The sequence below is a fragment of the Bos indicus x Bos taurus genome, chromosome 14 (assembly GCF_003369695.1).
Source record: "Bos indicus x Bos taurus breed Angus x Brahman F1 hybrid chromosome 14, Bos_hybrid_MaternalHap_v2.0, whole genome shotgun sequence".
In the NCBI taxonomy this organism is placed as follows: Eukaryota; Metazoa; Chordata; class Mammalia; order Artiodactyla; family Bovidae; genus Bos; species Bos indicus x Bos taurus.
Window position 1 is genome coordinate 3,161,981 of NC_040089.1, and position 19,728 is coordinate 3,181,708.

Here is a 19,728-nt window from a genome sequence, read left to right on the forward strand (position 1 = left end):
GGCCACACGTGCCCCGGCCTCATCAGAGCCCATGTCGGTTCTTGAACGTGCTGTCAAAGTTGTTTTTGTGCTGGTGTGTTTCTAATTTTCGCTGTTCCTCTTTCTTTTCTTTTCCTTTGTTCTTTTTCTCTCATACCGCCCTGTGAGTGTGTTGTTGGGTCTGAAAAGGTAGGCTGTGCACGGGTTGCCCTGGAAATAGCCGGACTCCCCCTCTGCTGCCGCCTCACCGCCTGATCGCTTTAGAAAACTGAAACCTAACTGCTGCCTTGATCCATGTCTCATCCCGGTCATCGTTTTATTTTCGAATTCTTTTTGCTTTTTTAGCACATAACCCACTGGCCTTAGATAGCTGTCCAAATTCTTGCTTTGGGGAACCTGTTTGGTCTCACATTTGGTGACAAATGAGCACTTTAATTTTTTTTTGTTTTTGTTTTTGTTTGTTTGAGGAAGTGAGATGCTAGTTGATTTAAGTGGCTGCGAGGGGTTTTTCCTGGAATATTTTAACTTGGAAAGACAAAGTCTGCTGCACCTTGCTTGACCCTGGCTTTCAAACAAACGTGCCAGGCACGCGATTCTTGGCTGTCGCTGTGTATGCATGACGGTGCTTACTGGCCAGCGGTTGCCGGTGAAGACACGCCCGCCTTGGACGAAGCTGGCCGTGGAGGGATGCTGCTGGAGGGAGCAGTCACCAGGTCTTCTTTCACGCTCACGTTGCTTGTGCCATTTACTTTGTCCCAGTGACTTTCTGTCATAAAAGGGCAGAGGCTAGTCTGCTAAAGGGCATTTACCTTTATAAGGGCAGTTTTCCTGGGGATCGGGGAAATATGCCCTTCTCCTAAATCGCTAGCTGCTTTGGATCTGATGGGCACAAGGACCTGTACAGGTGACCATGGCTTCTTCTCTGCTTTAGCCAGGTCTGTGGTTTAGCTTAGCATACGGACAGGCCCTACCTGTACCAGCCTTTACTTTTAACCCATGTCGGTAAGAAATAGCTGGTTGTGTATTTGTTGAGGCTCACGGCCACCCCTGATGGGCATGTCATTAACTGGTGGTGGTAGACCCCCAGCACACATAGTCAGCCGTGAAGGGAGAGGCCTTGGCTGATTGAGGACCTTGCATTCTTGCCCTGGTCATCTCATCTCCTGGGGAGGGGTTTTGCTGCCATCGCTGTGCTGGCCAGGAGGCTTTGTTTCTCCTTCAAGGGTCTGGTCCAAATGTGGACACTTTGATTTTTTGTTGACTTTGTCTCACTTGAGAAAGGCCAGATTCCTGAAAGGGTCCAACCCATCCTGGGGTCGGGGGGCTGCAAAACAGAAGGAAGTGTGGTAAGGACAGGTCGAGGGCGTGTGGTTGGGAAACGCAGGGTGGGATCCTGTGATGGCTGGGCAGTGCCCTGGACTCAGGGCCTTTCCTGTGGCTCGCAGGGCCCGGGGATGGCAGTGACTGAAGCCTTGCCTCGATTCCTGCACTCTCACCTGCTCACTGGTGGATGTGTCCACTAACCAGGGGCTCTCCCAGACCATGGACCCTTCAAAGTTCAGACCGTGGGAGAACCATGAGTCTTTTTTCCTGGGCCTCCTATAAGAGACTCAAGTGCCTTCCTACGTGGCTGGTGCCAGGGGACACGTCCCTCTTCAGGGAGCACCCTTTGGAGGACTGTGACTCAGCACACACTTGCTCTGAGCTGGCTGGGTCCGGGTCCCTTGGAACCAGAGCTGAAATATACTTTGAGATAGAAATGGCAGGACTGATGACAGCACAGGGGTCGGGTGAGGGACAGGGGAAGTCAAATGTGACATCAGGGTTTTGACTCAAACAGCTGGGCGTGTCCTGGGGCTGTTAGCTAAAATGGAAGTTTGAGACCGTTACTGAAACTGGGAGTACCTGCTGGTGGTTGGGTTCCAGAGTAAGTGGTAAATGTGTTTTTCAGAAGCCAGTCAACATTCAAGTGATGGTTTCAGAGAGCCTGGGGCTCAGGTGACGGAGCTGGGCTCGAGGCGTGCATCGGGGGTTGTCAGTTTCAGCGTGTGCTCAAAACCGTGAATGGGGGGAGCGCGTCCAGAGAGTGTAGACTGAAGGTCCAGGGCTGAGACAAGGTTGGAGGGTCAGGGGTCATGGAGGTTTTGTGTGGTGGGCTTCCCTGGTGGCTCAGCTGGTAAAGAATCTGTCTGCAATGTGGGAGATCTGGGTTCAGTCCCTGGGTTGGGAAGATGCTCTAGAGAAGGGAACGGCTACCCACTCCAGTATTCTGGCCTGGAGAATTCTGTGGACTGTATAGTCCATGGGGTCACAAAGAGTCAGACATGGTTGAGCGACTTTCACTTTCACTTTCTTTTTGCGGTGTTTGGGGTTTTAGTAGCAGCTGCCATTTACCCTTTAGGGCCTGGGAGGTGGGGCAGCCTCTTAAAAAAGTCAGAAGGGAAAGACAGATGTGCATCTTAGGAAGATGCTCTGGCAGCAGATGGAGGAAGCTGGAGCTGGAGTGGCATGGGAGGGTGGAGAAGGTGGGTCACGCTCACCCTTGAGGTTGGGGGGAAGGCCTGGAGAGGTGTAGAGCCCCCGGCAGGTTCAGTGGACACGAGCAGTTCACACCGGGGATCTGATGACAGAAAGGATGCATGCTGGGAGGAGGGGCTGCCGTGCGGAAAGATTGTGGGTAGTTCCGGAATAGTCTTTCCTCTCAAAATAGGCTTAAACCCAGATCTCCTAAGAACACTGATAGTTACTATGGAGGAAGCAGTTCTTTTTTGATCCTACTGTGGTGGATACAAAGATGAATAAGACAGTCTGTCCCAGAGGCTTGATACTTGTTAGGGGGAGTATGCCAGTTTAAAAGGGGAGAAGGGCGGGGGTGGGAAGCTAGCAAGGTTCTATGTCAGGCACTCCCCTGCCCCCATATTCCATTCACGCCACATGGATGCCATCTGAGGTGGGGGTGGCAGCCCCCTTTTGCAGAGTGTGGAGCATTCTCAGAGAGGTGAAGCCACCAGCTCAGCATCACAGGGCTAGTGAATGCTAGAGCCGGATTCAGGCCTTTTCAGCCCGCAGGGTGTGCTCTCTCTCCTAATCCTGTTACCTCCCTGTTGTGTCTGGAGGGTCAAGTGGACCAGTTTGAGCCTCTCAGAGAAAGCCTCAGGCTTGGGGGCCGCAGGTCTGTCTCACGGAGCTCAGCCGTGTCTGATGGTTGGGCAGCACCTGTGTGCTTTGCACCCCAGAGCGAGCGTTGGCCCCGCTCCTCCGGTGGTGACATGCTTGCAGAGGACGCACAGGTGCAGTCATCCTTCGACCATTCTCAGTGTGTGGTGGAAGCTGTCCAGGCCTCCCTTGATCAGCTGTCCTCAACAGAACCTAACTCTTCTGCAGGGTAGGCTGGGGCTCTCTTTATGGAGCGAGGGTTTAATATCCAGTGTTAGCATAAAAGAGTTCAGATGGAGAAAACCGGCGTTAACTATTGATATTCAGATTTCGCAAGGTGAGATGCAGCGTCAGTTAATGGCCCGTGCAGCATCTGAAATCCAGTACAGAACTCTGCCTTTCTCATGTTCTAGTTAGAGCTGTCCGTGGACAGAGGAGCCTGGCAGGCTGCAGTCCACGAGGTCGCACAGAGTCAGACACGACTAAAGCGGCTTAGCACGCACAGGGTAGAGTTGTCTACTTTGGAACTTCAGCTCCACCAAAGGGGCGCCTGCCAGTGTGTTGATGTGATTGCATTTACACAGTGCATGTAATCGAGGCTTTTTCAGCCCCTAATATTCTAGTCCAGAATCATGGGCTGTAGCGGTCACTTAATTATGCAAATACTTGTAAGACTACATAATACCAAAAACAATAAGAGATTACCTTCATCAGAGTTCCTTTGGGTTTTAGTTGCAAAGTGTGGTTGAGCAACTCTAGTTTCTCTTTGGATTTGAATATGTAGTTTCTTTGCAAGTAAATTGGACTTTGGATTAGAATGTACCACGAGCCATGTAAGTAGTACCCAGATCACACAAATACGACACATTTTCTTCCTCTTTCTGATCAGAAGTAATGGGAATCACTCAGTGTGTACTGAGTTGACTTGGCCTCAGTGTTCAGTGTGGTGTGAGCGTCTCCTTGGCAGTGTTTATAGCTGTGTTAGGTGCCTCCAGAAAGGAAGCATCTCGCTTTATCTGGGGAGGCCGGCAGCTCTGCGGCTGTGCTTTAGCCATGATTGATTTGAGGCCTTTATGACTGAGGGCTTATTGGGTTGTTATTAATTTTTCTATCAATCCTCAATTCCAGTTCCTTTAGCCCTAGTGTTAATAACTCGTTAAGAATAAGGAAATAACATGAGTCGGTCTTTGGAGTATTTAGAGCATATTCACATTTTTGCCTAAGGTCTGTTGCTCATGGCTTTAAAAGTCAGCATTAGTTTTAAAATTTACAACAAATTACAACCTGTTTTGAATGTTTGTATTTTGCATTGACTTTACATTTATTTGTTGCTGTGGCCTCATGTGGTTTTCTTTGTCATACTGTTTGCCCGTATGTTTTGTTTTTCCGTATCCATGAGCGGTGGCCACACAGTGTAACAATGCTAATAATGTGTTTGTAAGAACTCTGAACTTCCAGAGAGACTTAAAAAAAACCAAACCTGACATAATTTTCAAATGATCCATGAAGAAAGAAAGGATCCATGTCTTTTTGGAAGGAGAATTTATTGTAAATTCTGCCAAAATTGGCGTAAAATATTTTGGTTGCCCACAGCATAGCTGACTAGAAATAGAATTCCTTTCTGTGTTTCCCACTGTCTTTTCAAAGGATTATGAACAGGATTGCTTGTAATCTCGAGATGGCCCAGTCTTGGGGCACACAGCACCCCAAGAGTGAAATAATTTATGTCCGTCTATGCTAGAATTTTATGGCATTTTGGAGACTTTCTCCCAAATATTAGGATTCATTCTATTTTTATATAATTCAAAATATTTTATATTGTTGTGTTGCATCATATAACCTTTATATGAAATACCATAAACATATTTAGATGACTTCTTTTTGCAAAAATCGTGTATTTTCAAAGCCAGCTCTTTCTGATCACAGTGACTGCACCGTTTATTTTTGAAACTGTCCTGGGCTATATTTTGCTACAGCAGACGTGCACCTTTGTAAGTTTCGGAGATGAAATGATTTACTTTGTTTAGAGAGGTAAGACAGGATGCTTTAAAGCAAATTTTAGTCTAACAGGAAAGGAGTAAAGTCTCTTAAGAAAAAGTGTAATTCAGAATCTGTTGAGTCAGTGTCGTGGTTGGGTCTGTAAGCTGCCGCGTGTTAGGAGCCCAGTCATGTGAGCGGAGGAGGCGAATGTGCCTTTGCAGGCTGCATCCTTTTCTGTTTAGAACAGGAGACACCACGGGGAATGGGCCATGCGCTGCCCACCTTTGGGAGGGAGAGGCCCCACAGGTGCAGAGGCTGGAGGCAGGGAAGGCTTCCTTGAGAAACTGAGTCAGAATGAGCCCTATGGCCAGTGGGTAGTAGCTTGGCAGAAGAACCAGGCCCCTGGGGAAGCTCAGGAGGGCAGGGGGCAGGGGAGGGGGGCTGGAGCTGTACTGGGGAGCCTTGCAAGGCTTTGAAGTGGGGGGGGACCTAACCAGACGCATGCTTTGGTGAGGCCCCTCTAGGGGTGTGTGTGTGTGTGTGTGTATAGCAGGGTGGAGGTGAGGCCCCTCTAGGGGTGGGTGGGTGTGTGTTGCAGGCACGGAGGTGAGGCCCCTCTAGGGGTGTGTGTGTGTGTGTGTGTGTGTGTGTGTGTGTGTGTAGCAGGGTGGAGGTGAGGGTGCTCCTGTGTGTGTGTGTGTGTGTGTGTGTAGCAGGGTGGAGGTGAGGCCCCTCTAGGGGTGTGTGTGTGTGTGTGTGTGTGTGTGTGTGTGTGTGTGTAGCAGGGTGGAGGTGAGGGTGCTCCTGTGTGTGTGTGTGTGTGTGTTTGTGTAGCAGGGTGGAGGTGAGGCCCCTCTAGGGGTGGGTGTGTGTGTGTAGCAGGGTGGAGGTGAGGCCCCTCTAGGGGGGTGTGTGTGTGTGTGTGTGTGTGTGTGTAGCAGGGTGGAGGTGAGGCCCCTCTAGGGTGTGTGTGTGTGTGTGTGTGTGTGTGTAGCAGGGTGGAGGTGAGGGTGCTCCGGAGCGGGAGGGGCGTTGGAACACAGGAGGGGCCGTTGAGGTGGCTGGTGGGGCGATGCGGGTCTGCGGGGGCTGGTGGGTGGGGTAGGTGTAGTGCCCTCCTCGGGGAGGCCTGTCCACGGGGGCTGTCCTGGCAGAAAGGTGGGGGTCAGGCTCACGTTCCTCTTCTCTCCTCTGCCTTATGTGGTGATCTTAGTTCAGCCAATGTTGGGAACAGAAAAGCTCCATTCCAGAGTTAGAGAGAACGGGGTTTAAGTTTGTCCTGGGATCTGTACATTCATTTAGCCAGAAGCCTCACATCTTTTGGATTAACATAGGGGTTTTTAGTTCTTGATCAGATTGCTTTCTTGGCGAGAGGAAATTTAATATAGCTGCTGTTTTGCTTGAAAAGAAATCGTATCTTTAAAGAAATTTAATATTCAAAAGAACAGGAATATTTAAAATGAAGAAGTGAGATATTGGTATGGTTTCTCTGGTTTCTGAGTTGATACAGAGTTAGAAGCTGTTGCATTATTTAGTAGCACATCCTTGCCAATATTTAAAGAGCTGTTAGCAAGTGTTCTGGGTCCCACCACTCAAAGCAGCATTAAAGCTTGCTCTGAACTCGTGAAGATAAAGGTCTTGTTTGCAAAAGCCAAACAGTTGGCTTGTAATATGCAGCACAGCTCTCTCTATAAAATAATAAAGGTTTGAAGTTAAGAACGTGGAAGATAATTGATTTTTTTAAAAGGCCGAAACAAACTTTCTTGTGCTAATGTTGTGATTGGAAAATTTGAAAAGGAAAAGCCCCCTCTAATATTATCCACAGGAAATACATGAACTCTCTTGCACTTAGAAAATAACTTGGCTTATATTACTGACAATGATGGTGGCTGGCTTTCAACCGTAGAGCCTAAAGTTGCCTTCTTAGCGCTTTTTTTAGTGAGAGAGTTGAATAGTGCCTAGCCAGCGTGCTTTGGGGGCCGAATCCGGGCGTTGGCAGTGATACATTTCCGTTCACCTCACCTTTCAGACATTACAAGAAGCGGTGCCAGGGCCGCATGCGGAAGCACGTGGGGGACTTGTGCCTGCAGGCCGGGATGCTGCAGGACTCCCTGGTTCATTACCACATGTCGGTGGAGCTGCTGCGCTCGGTGAATGACTTCCTGTGGCTTGGAGGTAAGAGGACCTGGTGAAGATGATCACATACACCATGGTAGCAACTGCTATTTGGGAAAAGAGAAAACCTTGGAAAAATGGCTCTAAAAACATAGGGTGAGGGCGGGGAAGCTGTCCACTGAGCTGACTGCAGTGGGGAATCTTCGGGGTGACCGCCTCACCTTTCCACTCGCCCTTTCCCACGCGCGGCTGCATTTCCGTCCTGCTGGATCCAGGATGGAAACTCTCCCTAAGATGCACTGAACTTGCTTGTTGCTTTGTTTTTTTTACTTTTTATTTATTTATTCTTTAAAACTTCCTTGGTGGCTCAGTGGTAAAGAGTCCTCCTGCCAGTGTAGGAGTTGCAGGAGACATGGGTTCTATCCCGGGGGCGGGAAGATCCCCTGGAGAAGGAAGTGGCAACCCACTCCAGTATTCTTGCCTGGAGAACCCCACGGACAGAGGGGCCTGGTGGGCTATAGTCCATGGGGTCGCAAAGAGTCAGACACGACTGAGTGACTAAACGACAGTTTTTTAAAGCACATCTTCCCCTCCGCTTAGAATGCCACTCCCCACGTTAGTCATCTCTTACACTCATTCTTCAAAACCTCATCTGTCAGCTGATGAATAGATGAACAAAATGCGGTGCTTGGATATAGTGGAACACCATTCAAACATAAACACCAGTGAGATAGTGTACCACCACAACACGGACGAACCCTGATAACATCATGTCGAGTAAAGGGAGCCATACACAAAAGGCTGCACAGTGTATGACTCTGATGACCTGGAATGTCTGCACAGGCAGACCTAGAGGCAGAGAGCAGATGACTGGTTGCCTGGGCCGGGAGCGGGGGAGGCGGGGGAGGCGGGAGATGGGGATGGGGAGGGTCTGCCGATGGGAGTGGGCTTTCTCTGCAGGAGATGGAAAGATTCTGGGATTAGGCAGGGCAAGCGTTGCACAGCAGTGAACGCACAGAACGGCTGAATCGTACACTTTTGACTGGGGGAATTGTATCTCAACTAAAAAAACTTAAAAAGCTGCTTCAAAGGACAGCCTCTTCTGACCCCTCCACGCAGTGGGTGCAGTGGGTCTTGTACAGAATCCCGTCTGCATGGAGTTTACTTTCCATGCTGGGGCTACCTGTTAGCATGTTTTTGTCCTTCAGGGACTGTTTCCTGCAGGCGGGAGTGGGAGGCGTGGTCTGTGTGTGTCCATCAGCTAGCGTGTTGTAGGTGTTCCGCAAATGCTTGTTAAATGAGTGCAGTGCCAGTGAGGACTGATACAGGGCTGTTTCCTGGAAGAGGCCAGCAGTTCAGAGGGCCCGTCAGCCACTTACAGTAAACACAAGTCAGAGGGAAGCTGTGAAGTTCTTCAATAGAAGATTAGGGGCGTCCCATAGGACACACGTGGAGAAGGGAATGGCAACCCACTCCAGTATTCTTGCCTGGAGAATCCCATGGGCGGAGGAGCCTGGAGGGCTACAGTCCATATAGGGTCGCACAGAGTTGGATGACTGAGCAACTAACACAGGGATAGAACACACTAAATGTAAATTTTAAAATGGACTTGAATTTTGTAATTTGGCTTCTTAAAGGAGATAGGGAAAGAGAAGGAAGAGATGGGGAAAAATGAGAGACTGGTAGAGGACTAAGCAGGAGGGATGGCGAATGGGAGTCTTCCTGTCTCCTTGAAGGAGAGGTCTGTAACGAGTTGTTCCGGGCTGGTGGAGTAGGGCTGCAGCTTAGGCACTTGCCCCCGGAGAATGCCACTGGGCCCCCGACCCACCTGGTGAGGACGGCCGGTTGGGTTCCGTGAAGGCGGCGTGAGTAGGGGGACCGCCACTGTGGCCTTTTTCATTCTGGGTCCCTCAGAAACACACAGGGGGGTCTCCCAGGGACCCCAGGACGTGTGACGTCACAGCAGATCGACCACAGAAGCAGGTGTGAGAATCCAGCACACTTGTCTCCAGTCAGACATTAAAGAATTTGTAAAAAATGCAAAACAGTGTCACCCTTCCAGCATGCAGTTTTGTTTTGAAACATAGTTATTGTTCATTGAAATTTAGCATGTAACGGGCTTATTCTTTTCTAAAAGGTTTGAACACATAAATATTTAAATCTTTTTCTAGTTTTATTTTCAAACACGGTAATTATCTGTAGATGTAACCTGCAGAAAAAAAGCATCCAGGAGTTCTGAGACCAAAAAGTTTGAGAACCTCTGAGCTGCTGGATAAAGACGCTCACTGCACAGGACTTGTGGGGCGGGTGGCCCAGCCCAGGTTGTTGGGGTGTGACCTCCAGCGGTGGAAGGTGGGCACGTCACAGCGGCCCCGGCTGCCTCCGAGGAGGAGATGCCTGCAGGTGTTTGCTGCAGATGGGTCGGTGCTGTCAGGGTCAGGGATGCGGAGAGGTGTTCTTCTGCTCCTGCGGTACGGTCCACTGGTATGGTTTCAAGGATCCTTTTGGTGCGGGGCACTTCCTGCTCCGTCCATCTGCAGTGTCGTCCTCCAGCACAGCGCTTGCCACACAGTGTGAGCCGGACTGCTGGTTAAAGGAATGAATGAACGCCTGTTTGGCTTGTGTTCAGCCCCTCAGTGAGACCTTGAGCTTCACGAGAACTTTCTGTGCTGCCAGCCTCGACCCAGGCCTGCCAGACGTGATGGGGGCCCTGGTCCTGTTTGTAACAAAACCAGTCATCTGTAGGTTTGACCTATGTTTTGGGGAAACTGGCATTTTCCACATCATCAAATTGCTCACATCATTCTTAGGGTAATTTTTAGCTAACGATGGGCTGCTAACTTTATTAACCAAACCCTTTGTTTAATGCCCAGCTGCCCTGGAAGGGTTGTGTTCGGCCTCTGTCATCTATCACTACCCTGGTGGAACTGGCGGTAAAGCTGGAGCTCGCAGGTTCCCGGGGAGCGCCCTTCCTGCAGAAGCGGCCAACAGACATCGTCCAGGTGAGCTCCGCTCCTGCCCTGTGCCGGGCCCTGTCACCGTCCTTAAGCAGGAGCAATCCACTCCGGTCCCCTCTGAGTGAAGCCTGCCTGCTGTTTGAATAAAGAGTAGAATCTGTTGAGTCAGAAATCCTGCACATGAGACCTTGTCTTCTGATCCTGTTAAAATATGTATTGATCTTATTGAGTCCTACTGAATGATATTAATGGATTGCGATGATGGGTTGATTTCTGGAGCAGCCGCATGAAATTTCATGGTAGACCGACTTTGAAGTTCTGTGTCTGGGTCCTTGTCATAGTTTCTGGCTATTTGGTGAAGGGAGTCCTCAATATCAATTTTAACAGCCAACTGAGGGACCAGGGGCTGTTTTTTTTTTTTCCTGGTTGATGGAGTTCTCTTAATCAGTGAAGTTTGATTTGCTGATGTTTTGTTAGCATCTAGAGAGAGTAAAAAATCGTCTTTGGAGGAGCAGACCCCCAGACGCTTGTTCTGTGAACTTGACTCTTCTGAGTCCTAGTGAATGAATTTGCAATAAACATTGAGGATGTAGTTGTGCTACCTCACAGGTCACGAAGATAGTAACAGAATGCAGAGGTCAAGGCTATACATAAAGCTACTAGGCGTTTTTTGATCCGTGAGATTTTTATAAAATTTTTTTTTAACCCCCAAAGAGAAACCCCATGACAGCTGATGAGTATTGGAAGGGAAATGTCTTACATTTCTTTTTCCCCTCAGTTTTACCATTTTCCCTGACAGTCAGTCTGTGTAGCCACTTGGTCTGAATTCTGTGTCAAAATGCTTAGATAAAGCTCTGATGGCTCTCCAAGATGTTTTATCGTCCTTCACCAGACCGTTCTTAATGGGTCTAGTGGGGTCTCAGTTACTAGAGAGGAGGGTAAAGCAGGTGAAGTGATGAAATCTGAGGTCTAGAAGGCCTCTGCTCCCCACTTGCCTGTGTTCCGGTTCTGACCGGAGACGCCTCTGGTCGGTGCTCACCACCTATGTTTTTCCCGTGTTGTTATAACTGCTGCCTCTGTGACAAGATTTCGGCATTTCAACCAGTGGCCCAGTGCTTAAGTCTCCAACCCAGGGGACAGCTGTCTTCTCTTCTCTGTGGAGAGTCTGCTCTCTCTCTGGGGACGCCTTTTGTTTTATTCTTTCCCTGAGATTTAAAGAGAAAATGTGGTACGACTGTGCCACTTGCGTGACTAGTGAGATTCCAGAGACCTTTTAGGGTAATGTTTCAGTCTCTCTTACTGCTGAATAAAGGTAAAAAAAATGTTTTAAACCTGAAAAGTGCTCTGTGTGCAGTAGAGAAAAGTCTTTATTTAGCCCTGCGTGGTGTGCAGCACTTGAGAACTTTTTATTGTTGGAGGCAGTCCGAGGAGATCACCCAGTGAGGCTCGGATGAGAGCAGAAAAGCCACACTGCCCTTGTTTAGACAGGAGATGGTCTCACCGCCTTTCAGGTAGTAAAGGGCCCAGAGCTGTGCACGGATTTGATATCATGAGCATGCATGTCCATGCTGCTTCATCTTGGTTACAGATTTCAAGATTACTCAGTTTGTAGCCCCATCTTACACCGGGAGTTTACGGATCTACTCTTTGAGATGAAGATGAGACAGTGTGATTGTTTAACATTCTTCCTTGAATTCTGTCTCAGGTTCCTTCTTCACCAGCAAAGCAGCGAAAATACAGATGTCATTTAATGCCGATGTGACCTGGAGCCAGTTTAATCTCTGTGCCTCAGTTTCCCTGCCTGTGAGATGGGGGAGATGATAGTTGTATCTCCCTCAGCGGGTCCTTGTGAGTCTGAATGAGACACGAGACACGTGCAAAGGACCTGCCAGTCCGAGCCAGTCCTGGATGAATGTTGGGCTGTTATATATCAGGAGTATTATTGTTGATTGTCAAGTAGTTTTAAGACTTGGTGATATGAATCCATGAATAAAGTTAAAAGATTCTAGACATCTCAGATTCGCTTTATGTACTTTTCAAGATTTCACCTGAGAAAAGGGATTTTTTCCCCCCTTAAAATTGAGTTTAGTTTCAAAATGCATTCTGTAGTCCCTCTTTTCACTTTAATTCTCCTTCTGTTGCCTTTTTTTTTTTTGACAAAACTTCACTTTCTTGTATTCAGAGTTTAGAGGCCACTCATTGTTTTTCTGGAGACTTGTCCCTTTAAGCCTATAATTAATGGACAAAACTTGCTTTAAGCCTATAATTAATGGACAAAACTTGCTTTATTAAAAAATCAATAGGACATTGTACAATCAGTCCAAAAGGAAATGCTTATTGACTTATAAATATTCCTCCTTTTTGGACTAGCTTAAATTACTAACAGCAAGCATCATCACCAAAACAGCCAGGAATCATTTGGCACCTCCCCCCAGCCAGGCTGTGCTAACTGCTTCCTGAGGTTTTACCCCATAGCAGGTATTTGAAGGTAGTTATCAGTAACTCCTTTTTGCAGGCGAGGGACTGAGGTTTAAGCAGATTTGGTCACTTGGTCCGAATCACACCGCTCTCAGGGGCAGACTCACGGCTGGAACCAGGCTGGGCGACCACAGTGTGCGTCCTCAGTTGCTCCTCTAATCCGCCTCCCATTGACTGGCTTCCCAAACTGCAGTGTGTTCATAAATGACTGGCTTTAGTGATCTCAGCCTGATGAGGCTTCAAAGAAGAGAGACCTGTGAGAACACGAGATGGAGCAGCATAGATTAAAATTGTGTATTTTCGCAAATGTCTTATTCTCAGCTAATGACCTAAAAAGTTAGGAATTTTTAACTCTGTAAGCATGAAAAAGTAAACATTGAAAGTGAATACAGTGCAAAAGAGAAGTGGGCTTTTGAACATGCAGACCTACCATTCGTTTTTCCTTAGTGAGGCTTGTTGAAAGGAAAAGTTCTGTTCAGTTCAGTTCAGTCAGTCAGGTCCAACTCTTTGCGACCCCATGAATCGCAGCACACCAGGCCTCCCTGTCCATCACCACCTCCCGGAGTTCACTCAGACTCACGTCCATCGAGTCAGTGATGCCATCCAGCTATCTCATCCTCTGTCGTCCCCTTCTCCTCCTGCCCCCAATCCCTCCCAGCATCAGAGTCTTTTCCAATGAGTCAACTCTTTGCGTGAGGTGGCCAAAGTACTGGAGTTTCAGCTTTAGCATCATTCCTTCCAAAGAAATCCCAGGCTGATCTCCTTCAGAATGGACTGGTTGGATCTCCTTGCAGTCCAAGGGACTCTCAAGAGTCTTCTCCAACACCACAGTTCAAAAGCATTAATTCTGCGGTGCTCAGCCTTCTTCACAGTCCAACTCTCACATCCATATATGACCACAGGAAAAGCCATAGCCTTGCCTAGACAAACCTTTGTTGGCAAAGTAATGTCTCTGCTTTTGAATATGCTGTCTAGGTTGGTCATAACTTTCCTTCCAAGGAGTAAGCGTCTTTTAATTTCATGGCTGCAGTCACCATCTGCTGTGATTTTGGAGCCCCCAAAAATAAAGTCTGACACTGTTTCCACTGTTTCCCCATCTATTTCCCATGAAGTGATGGGACCGGATGCCATGATCTTCGTTTTCTGAATGTTGAGCTTTAAGCCAACTTTTTCACTCTCCTCTTTCACTTTCATCAAGAGGCTTTTTAGTTCCTCTTCACTTTCTTCCATAAGGGTGGTGTCATCTGCATATCTGACATTATTGATATTTCTTCCAGCAATCTTGATTCCAGCTAGTGAGGCTTGTTGAAAGGAAAAGTTGTAAAGACTGAATTGGTTTTATGTAGTCTGTAGTATGGAAGAAAGGATTAAACCACTGAGTGTTGAGGGAAAGTTAAATTTTTATTGTTTTCTCTCCTTATGATGAATATGCAAGATGGTTTTTTTTTTTTTATGGCTTAAGTATATTTCCTCATTTGTGAAATTTGAAGAATGTTATTTACCCTGTCTGACTGAGTCAGACACCTTGTACTAAGCACCCAAGAGATGTTCAGTAAAAACTTGCTGTCACAATGACACATCATTTAGAAGGATCAACTGCATTACTGATGAATATTCACTGTGTATATACTTTATATGAATGTGACTTAAAGTGACAAGGATTCAGTTACTTCTTTTTTTAGTGCAGTAGGAAGTTTTGATGAAATGAGTGCCTTCCTTTAGCTAGGGACTAGCTAAATTGTCTAAAGCTGAAGAACTTGAAGATTATTTGTGCAGAACATACATTTTTTACACCTCATAATCCACATTGCTGTGTGATCATCCACTGCTGCTGCTAAGGTGCTTCAGTCGCGTCCGACTCTGTGTGACCACATAGACGGCAGCCACCAGGCTCCCTGTCCCTGGGATTCTCCAGGCAAGGACACTGAGTGGGTGCCATTTCCTTCTCCAATGCACGAAAGTGAAAAGTGAAAGTGAAGTCGCTCAGTCGTGTCCGACTCTGTGCGACCTCACAGACGGCGGCCACCAGGCTCCCGTCTCTGGGATTCTCCAGGCAAGGACACTGGAGTGGGCTGCCATTTCCTTCTCCAGTGCATGAAAGTGAAAAGTGAAAGTGAAGTCGCTCAGTCGTGTCTGACTCTTAGCGACTCCATGGACTGCAGCCCACCAGGCTCCTCCGTCCATGGGATTTTCCAGGCAAGAGTACTGGAGTGGGGAAGTCGCTCACTAGAATCTCTTAATTGCTAGGAATTTGACCTCAGGCATTGACCCTTAGAAAAATCATTATTGATTACTTTCAGAGAATAAGCTTAATTCTTTGGTAGTTAAAATTTTGATTTTTTTCCTGTACGCTTAATAGGTTTTAAGTAATCAAAATGTTGATTTGACATCTGTCATTTTTCTTTTATAGAGAGAATAAAAGTAGAGCTCATAGTGTTTTAATATATAAATAAATGTTTGATTTATTTCAACAAAATTGTATGATTTGTAGCCACTCCTTGGGAGTGGCTTGGATGGTAAACAATCTGCCTGCAATGCAGGAGATCCAGGTTCAATCCTTGAGTCAGGAAGATCTCCTGGAGACGGGAATGGTAACCCACTCCAGTCTTCTTGTCTGGAGAATTCCATGGGCAGAGGATTCTGCTGGGTTGTAGTCCATGGAGTCGCAAAGAGTCAGACGTAACTGAGTGACTTTCACTATACTGCTGCTACTCTTTGGGAAGTGTTTTGCCAGACACTTAGATTGCCAGCTTGTGGAAGCATGCAGACCTGCCTTTCATGAGTACCGAGCTGGTACAGCCAGCACGGGACGCGAGGACGCGCAGAGCTTTACAGCTGACTGCTGGAAGGGCGGGCCTGGGTCTCAGCCAGCACGGGACGCGAGGATTCGCAGAGCTTTACAGCTGACCGCTGGAAGGGCGGGCCTGGGTCTCAGTCTCCCCGCCTGTAAGGTGAAGAGGCCGGACTGGATTCCTTCTTCTTCAAAGATCAGTTTCCACGAGCCTGTGTCTTTTGTTTATGTTCAGGAATGTTAACAATTTTAGATTCAGTACTGAATTCCAGTCCCTCCCCTGAAGCAGAGTTCAGTGTGTGCTCTTAGTATCTAAGCTTTTAGTTATAGGCTCTGCGTCTCCTATTTTTGAAAACCTTTAATTAATCCTTTATTGTGCAGAAAGCCTTTCGGGCCATAGGTGGCGCTGCTGCACCTTTAAAAAGTCTTCACTTTCCTGTCTGGAAGATTTAAGTGACAGTCCTTTAATCTGACTTTGTTTAGTGCTTCAGGATAGCACATTGTCCACTATGTCTGGTTACCTGGAAGAATTATTCTAGTTATTTATACATTATTTTTATTCTGTCATCTCGGTGTGAAAATTTCAGGCTTGCTGTGCAAACAATGGCAAAATTGGACTTTTCTTCCAATATTAGAAACCAGTGAGCCACGACTTTATAAAACAAGTGGTCCCTGGGAGCACCTTAAAGCAGAAAAATGTGTTGAGCTCCCCGAGTATTGAACCTGCTGCTGTGCGTTTATCAGTGGGAGGTGATTTGGTTGGTGTAGGAGGGAGGGTAGTTTTTTGACTTGGGTTGAATTCACATGCTACCCCTTTAGCCATGCCAACTTGAGTCAGTTCTTTCTGAGTTTCCCCCTTGTGTGTAAAATAGAGATGCTCCTGCCTGCTTTGTAGAATGGTGAGAGTTAGAAGTTATGTGAAGTGTTTAGCATGGTGGTTCTCTCAAAAGAGCACAAACCCTTAGCTCTTGTTGTATGAAGCCATCATTTTACAGTCTTTAGCAATTACGAAGGAATTAAAACAGGGAAAGCTAGTTTTATGATGAAAGATCCAATTAAGAAATGGGTAAAATATTTGAAGAAGGTCAGTAGTTCCTGTACTCATACTTTAGCAGCAGCATCAGAATGAGGCCGCTGTACAGTCACCCTGAACATTAAGCCGCGCCATTTTTGGCTAATTAATTCATGCTGGGGCTCCGGTGGACCCAGTAATTACACTCCTGTTTTCTCCACCAGCCAACTGAGAGATGGGGCGAAAGTGTAGGGGGTGGAGGAAATGTCCTCTTAGTTACTGATAAGGCCTCATTCTCCGTGCACTTCAGGGCTTCGGGGAAACGGGTGTCTTAATAGTGTGTCCTGGGGCTGGAGAGGCCGCTTCGGGTCACAGCGGGCGCTCGTGAGGGGACCTGGCCCCGCCGTGCTCAGGGCCGTCACGTCATGGAGCTGAGCATCCTGGGCGCTTCCCGAGCGTGGCCAGCACCTGGGCAAAGGAAGGTTTCCCGTGTCCCCCTTGTCTCCCAAACTCCCCGAGCCCACTCCTCGGCCCGTTTGTGTGAGGAGGGCTGGCCGTGGATCAGAGGTCGGGAGTGTGGAGGGCGAAGCCCATGGGGTCACGAAACAGTTGGATCCAGCTCAGCACGCACGCGCGGCACGCTTCACAGGCACCGCTTGTTGAGCACCTGACGTGCGCTACCTGCTTTTCTAAGCATTTTACAGACGCTACTTTAATTCTTTAATCCTCACAACAAACACGTGGGGTGGGGTGGATTATGATCCCAATTTTACAGATGTGGGGATTGAGGCACAGAGAGCCAGGGTAAGTGATTTGACCAAGGTCACAGAGCTGGTAAGCGGCAGAGCTGGGACTCAAACCCCGGCAGTCTGGCTCCAGGCTCTCAGCGTTCAGCCCGTCCGTGGATCTGTACATGCGCCTGTCCATCGGCCAGCCTGGAAACAGTGGGAAAGGGAGAGTTACACGGGCGTTCACAGCTGCGTCTCAGCCAGGTCCATGCACCGTGACCCTCATTTTTCGTGGTCTAAGCAGCAGGTCTGTTCGAGTTTGGTTAATGTGAAACCTGTCCATTGGGGGTGGATGATGCTGATAATATAATTCCTGAGCACACTGAGGTACCCCTAGAGCTCTGGCTGGACGATGTCCTGTTTCTCATTGTGATTTCTTCAGACAGTGCCAATTATTATCTCCACACCCCCTCACACATGGACATAAGATGAGAAGCTTCTGAGTAGCCCAGATAATCAGTTAGCAGAGCCCACCAATCAGAAGACTGTCATGTACCTAGAAGTGGGCTTAATGAAAGGAAAGAGCTTCCAGGGAGTCCAGTTAAAGTCCAGCTGGTAGAAAGCAGTCCATTTTTTTGTGCTTGAGCTTCTTGTTTGAAAAGATTGGATTAGATGAATTAGCTTAAAAGACAGAAAAGGGTCATTTCAGGTGGTACATTCACACCAGTAAGAAGTGGTGGTTGACCGCCTGGGTGAGTCATGAAATAAAAAGATTTTTACAAACTTCATAAAACAGCCTGAAAAGCTCTGCAGTCTCAGTGCAGTTAGCATGGGACCCCCTTCATCCCTGGACGCCCTGAGGGGTTGAGTAATTGATGATTGTGATAATGACTCTGAGGCATCAAAAAAAAAAGGTCTCCTATTTAAAGGATGTGGCACAGGGTACTATATTTGATCAGAGTTTTCACTGAACAGGACATTTTTAGCACCATGTTGAAATCCCAAACTCCCCGAGGTTCCCCGCAGCCAGTACCCTCTCGGTGCAGACCTGGTGGCACTTGTTGGGGGCTGCGATGGAGCAGCTCCCCTGGCTCCCCGTCCGTCCGTCAGTCCGTCTGCCCCGAAGGCTTTCTCATCCCCACCTGCCTTGTAGGGCTGCCCTGACAGTCACATGTGTTGGCGGTCAAGTGTTGTGTTTGGTGTATAGTCAGTGTCAACGATAGAAAGCACCTGTTTCTTATTATAATGGTGGCTTCTGGATTGCAGTGATTTTTAGTCTGCATTTAAAAATAAAGATTGCAATACACAAAGTGGCTATTAAGTAGTGTCCTGGGAGCCGTTCTCTGTGTGGACAGTTGAATACATGTGCTATTTCAGTACAACTATGTTATTGGGACACAGCTTTGTGAATCTTGTTAATGTGTTTAAAAACTGTCAGAGCTGATGATGGGCAGAATTCTTGGATCCAGTGCCTCTTAGGGTGTGATTCGCCATCGTGAGAAATTGCGTTCTATGGAGAAGGCTAACTGGGTCTCACTGATATTTGGATGATTCAGCAGATGATCAAGGCTTTCAAAGCCTTCTTGATAATTAATGAAGTTAACAGTTTCGTGTTGTAGACTAACTACAGAGCTGCCTTCTAGAAATTGGAAATCCTCAACTTGTGAAGTGTCCAGTAATTCAGTGTGTGTGTGAGTGTGTGTGTGTGTGTGTGTGATTTCAGCAAAGGAGAAATAAGTTCCATGTAGCCATCTGATACCTTTCTCTTCCAGACCAAGGTGTGGGCATTTATTTACACAAATAAATTGGTAGTTCACTTTCACATCTGTCATTTGGCCGATTTGAGGGAATAAATTGTCATGCTTGTTTCAGAAGAGTCGGGGAGCGTGCGGTTAGAAAGCGGGGCGGGAGGCAGACAGGGAGGCACGTTACAGTTTGTGCAGGGTATGAGAACCAGTAGCGTTCCTTTTTTCCTTCTAAAGCATAAAGGCATTGAATTGTAACATACTGTTACTCAGAATTGTTTTTCTGATCAGACACAAGTGTCTCAGATTTTTCGAGGGCATGTGAATTATGAAATGTGATTTAGTAGTTATCTTTAAAAGTGGCTTTGTTTTTCAGATAAAAGGTCATAATCTGTTCTTTCTTCCAGGGGCCCAGGAAGTCCTCATTGACCCAGGTACATGATCTATGTGCTTAGTCTCTCGGTAATTTTTTTTAAAGTGCTTGTTTCGTGGTGGTGTGAATGAATGGTTTCAGTTTCTGGATTGTGATCTTTGGAACGTGCTGATTTAAGTAACTTTAAATCAGTACAGTTACAAATGTGATTGCTGTTTGTTCCTTGTTTGATGGGGCACCCTATTGATTGATGTTGTCTGTCCGGGAGGGAAGCCCTTCCTCCAGCATGGTTAAGTGAATGATTTGCAGTGTGCCTTTAAAATCCTCTGAATGCCCTGAGCATGCCTGTCCAGTTAATTTTGAAGTCGTGATTCTGCTCTGATTCTGTGGCTTACGCTCCTCTCAGTGTGAATT

General features: G+C 47.4%; 1 protein-coding gene across 3 annotated transcripts in view; it reads left to right on the forward strand.

Annotated features, from left to right (window-relative positions):
* The window catches only part of TRAPPC9 (trafficking protein particle complex 9), a 389,597-nt gene that overhangs the window by 13,463 nt on the left and 356,406 nt on the right, over positions 1–19,728 (forward strand). For 2 of the 3 annotated variants that reach the window (XM_027560766.1, XM_027560765.1), the window contains exons 3-5: positions 7,145–7,290; positions 10,104–10,232; positions 19,349–19,375. In XM_027560766.1, the coding sequence (XP_027416567.1) occupies positions 7,145–7,290; positions 10,104–10,232; positions 19,349–19,375 (302 nt within the window). The remainder of the gene's footprint in view (positions 1–7,144; positions 7,291–10,103; positions 10,233–19,348; positions 19,376–19,728) is intronic. The other variant, XM_027560768.1, reaches the window with a different exon arrangement.